The sequence below is a fragment of the Mus pahari genome, chromosome 3 (assembly GCF_900095145.1).
Source record: "Mus pahari chromosome 3, PAHARI_EIJ_v1.1, whole genome shotgun sequence".
NCBI lineage: Eukaryota > Metazoa > Chordata > Mammalia > Rodentia > Muridae > Mus > Mus pahari.
This window is the reverse complement of record NC_034592.1, coordinates 73,083,719-73,087,508: the sequence shown is the minus strand read 5'-3', so window position 1 is coordinate 73,087,508 and position 3,790 is coordinate 73,083,719. Positions and strand designations below refer to the sequence as shown.

Sequence of the window (3,790 nt, the reverse complement as noted above, 5' to 3'; positions counted from 1 at the left end):
CCTCAATCATTGGCAATAACTATGAAAGAAAGCACTAAACCATTTTAGACTATACCTAAGCCTCGGTAATATTATAAAGCAAAATATGGCCAAATACGGCACTGTTTACATCTTTTCTCTTAGATTTCTCTAATCTTTTATTTCTTGGAATAAAAAAAAATCATAATGGTTTGATTTGTACAAATGACCAAACTAAAAATGACATTTTATATTACTTTTTAAAAATATTTTATATTTCTTACATGATTTTGTATTAAACAGGAGAGTCTTCTGTCTCAGCTGTCTACTGAGAGACACTATGGTGTCATTGGAAAGAAATGTGAGTGTGGAGATTATCTTTGTCCTGTTGGGTTTCACAGACTACCCTAACCTTCAGATTCCCCTTTTCCTAATCTTTCTCTTTATGTACATCATCACTGTAGTGGGAAACCTTGGCATGACAGTGCTCATCAATATTGACCACAAGTTCCGCACTCCAATGTACTTCTTCCTTAGCCAACTTTCCTTTGTTGACTTTTGCTACTCAACCATCATCACACCCAAACTGCTTGAAAACTTGGTCCTGGCAGATAAAACTATACTCTACTTCAGCTGCATGTTGCAGTACTTCCTGTCCTGTGTAGCTCTGGTGGCTGAGTCCTACTTGCTAGCAGTTATGGCTTATGATCGTTTCGTGGCCATCTGTAATCCATTGCTGTATACTGTGGTCATGTCCCCAAGGCTGTGCATCCTGCTTGTTACTGGGTCATATATCTGGAGTACCTTTGAAACTTTGATTCTCCTTTGCTATGCTCTACAACTAAACTTTTCAAGATTTAATGTGATCAACCACTTCTTCTGTGAATATACTGCCCTCATTGCTGTCTCTAGTTCTGATATACACATTCCCAGCCTTCTACTCTTTTGTTTTGCAACCTTCAATGAAGTGAGTACACTCCTGATCATTCTCACTTCTTATGTATTCATTTTTGTGACGGTATTAAAAATTAAATCGGCTAGTGGACGTCGCAAAGCCTTCTCTACCTGTGCTTCCCACCTGACTGCCATCACCGTTTTTCATGGAACCATACTTTCCCTGTACTGTGTACCTAACTCCAAAAATTCTAGGAATGCTGTCAAAATAGCCTCTGTCTTTTATGCAGTTGTGAACCCCTTGCTTAACCCTCTTATCTACAGCTTGAGAAACAAGGATGTGAAAGAGTTTTTTCAGAAATTAGTGAGTACTTCACTGAAGTTCCAACTTCACTGAGCCATCTTAAAATATGTCCAAAACAAATATATAATTAGAACGATGGCTCTTTCTATATACTATGATAAATATTTGCTTGAATTATATTGATTGATATGATGCATAGTATATAAAATTCAACTCAGAAAATAAAGGCAAATGTGGATACAATTTAGAGGTAATGGAAAATATTTTGGTGCACAATGTTTATTTCAAGTCTATCTATAACAATAATGATGACAGTGATAATAATAATAATCACAATAAAAAATTAGTAAGACTATCAGGATGTAGTTTCTTCTGAAAGAGTCACAATAACTAACACAGTATGCAGAAATCTTGTTTGGTTGTGTTATAGGCATGACAGAGTGCTTTTGAATGTAAACTTCAGTGAAATTCTGTCACTGTTAACAGAGGTTTGCCATTAGATTACATTATTAAAGCACATTGGAGTATCTTTATATCATATATTCATTTTAATCTTAATGTTCTACAAATGGTGTGTATAGAGTACACTGAACTCTATAGTCACTCTTGGGAGAGGCTTGCATCAAAACAATACCTACATGTCTTTGGTGGAATATGACACAAATATCTAATCAAATGGTGAAGAACTGGCTGTCATGATTTTAAATTAAAAGTAAACTCTACAAATTGAATATCTACTTCCTTTTCTAAAAAACAATTATTAGACACTGAGTGACATATGTCATGGACACTAGCTCTGTGTTTTAGAAAGGAAAATGTTTGAATGATTTTATTTCTAAGATATCACTTAGATATTATTGAGAAAAAGTTTCATTCCTAGAATAAGTTGTTATCAAAACAATGAGAAGCATCATTTATAGTAATTCATAAAAAGAAAAAACAATTACTCAGAAATATTTGCAAATCATATTCTATGTTTCATTGTTTATCTGAATGAGTGAATGAACATAAACACCTGGTAGTAAAACTTCCATGAATCAAAATAAATTTGAATGATAAGAAAAAGTTACATGAGTTAACATAAATTATAAAATATCTATTTTAATATATTATCACTTTGGATGAAATAGTTTTATACAATATTTGATTTATTTCCCAAAAAGTGCTAAAGTTTAACCTTTAAATTCCATGCAATGAACATTAACTGATTAATAAAAATGACTAAACACTGTGAAAATGTCATTTGCATATAAGCATTGATATAAGATTACTTAGATGTTATGTACAATAGTCATTTTACAGTATGTGTCTCTCATCATAAAGATGGAATAAAAGCATATACGTGTTACCATTTCTTTTCTGTAAGAATAGTTGCAAACCAAAACTTTAATGACATAGCTGTGGAGGCTTAAACTCAAATAACCTTAGTAGTGCCATGTGTTTGAATCCTTGGTCCCCAGTTACTAGAAATATTTGGGAAGGATTAGGAAATGGGGTCTTGCTGGAGGAATTATGCCACTCAGAGGGGGCTTTGAGGGTTCAAAAGCTTTGAGTCCTCCTCCTTCTCCTCTTCCTCCTCTTTCTCCTCCTCCTCCTCCTCCTCCTCCTCCTCCTCCTCTTCCCTTCTCTCCCCTCCTTCTGTCTCTGTCTCTCCGTCTCTCTCTCTGTCTCTCTGTCTCTCTCTCTCCTTTCACGTTTTCCCCCACATGTTGATCAGATGTGTGCCTTTAGCCACTTCTCTAGCACTTTCTTGTCTTTCTGCTGCCATGTTTCTCACCATGATGGTCATGAATTCTAACCTTCTAAAACTGTGGGCCCCCTATAAATGCCTTCTTTTGTATGTTGTCTCATTCATAGTCTTTTGTCATGCAATGAAAAAATAACTAAAACAAGTGTCTTAGAAATAGTGGTAAAGAAACAAACATTTTTTATGCATTCCAGAAGTATGACAAGATTTAGTTTTCTCATGAGAGTATTTGAATGGCCACCAACATTAAATTCATATTGTCTGTCATACCTTCAACAATCATAGTCTAGGAACACAAGAATATAGTCCTAGTCATATCTCCAAGAGCTAAAGTAACAAACTTACAGAAACATTTCTAAAAACATGTCTAACACCACCAATGTAAGTAAAATTCAATAACAAGATGATTGAATAAAATTTTAGTTACTACCAAGGAGTAAAGGAAATAGGAAAATGTTTAAATATTGGCATTTTTGTTTTCAGGTGAAATTTAAAAAAAAATTATTTTATTATTTTACTTTATGTTTATGAATGTTTTCAATAGATGTTATACCATGTTCATTCTTGGTGCCAGTCAAGCTGACAGAGAGTACAGGTGATTGTTAGGCACTGTGTGAGTTCTGGCATTTTGGGATATAAAAAAATTAACAACTTTCTTAAAAATTGAGCCCATTTTCAAAATGTCCAATTGCATTTTTTAATAAGTAAAATCAAGACATGTAAGAGAGATTATATTATGAAAAATGTGTCAAATATTGAATATTAAAACTGAAAAAGCAATAAATATATATGGAATAACATTTGATTAAATACATTATGTGGGGAGCCGCCCTCACATTCGCCATTACAAGATGGCGCTGATGTCCTGTGCTCTAACAAACAAACAA

General features: G+C 33.8%; 1 protein-coding gene across 1 annotated transcript; it reads left to right on the top strand.

Moving 5' to 3' along the window:
- Positions 1 to 270: 270 nt before the first annotated feature.
- Positions 271 to 1,308, top strand: LOC110319330 (olfactory receptor 5D14-like). The gene has a single exon (XM_021194818.1). It carries the CDS (start codon positions 299 to 301, stop codon positions 1,247 to 1,249), a length of 951 nt encoding a protein of 316 aa, XP_021050477.1. The 5' UTR covers positions 271 to 298; the 3' UTR covers positions 1,250 to 1,308.
- Positions 1,309 to 3,790: the final 2,482 nt, after the last annotated feature.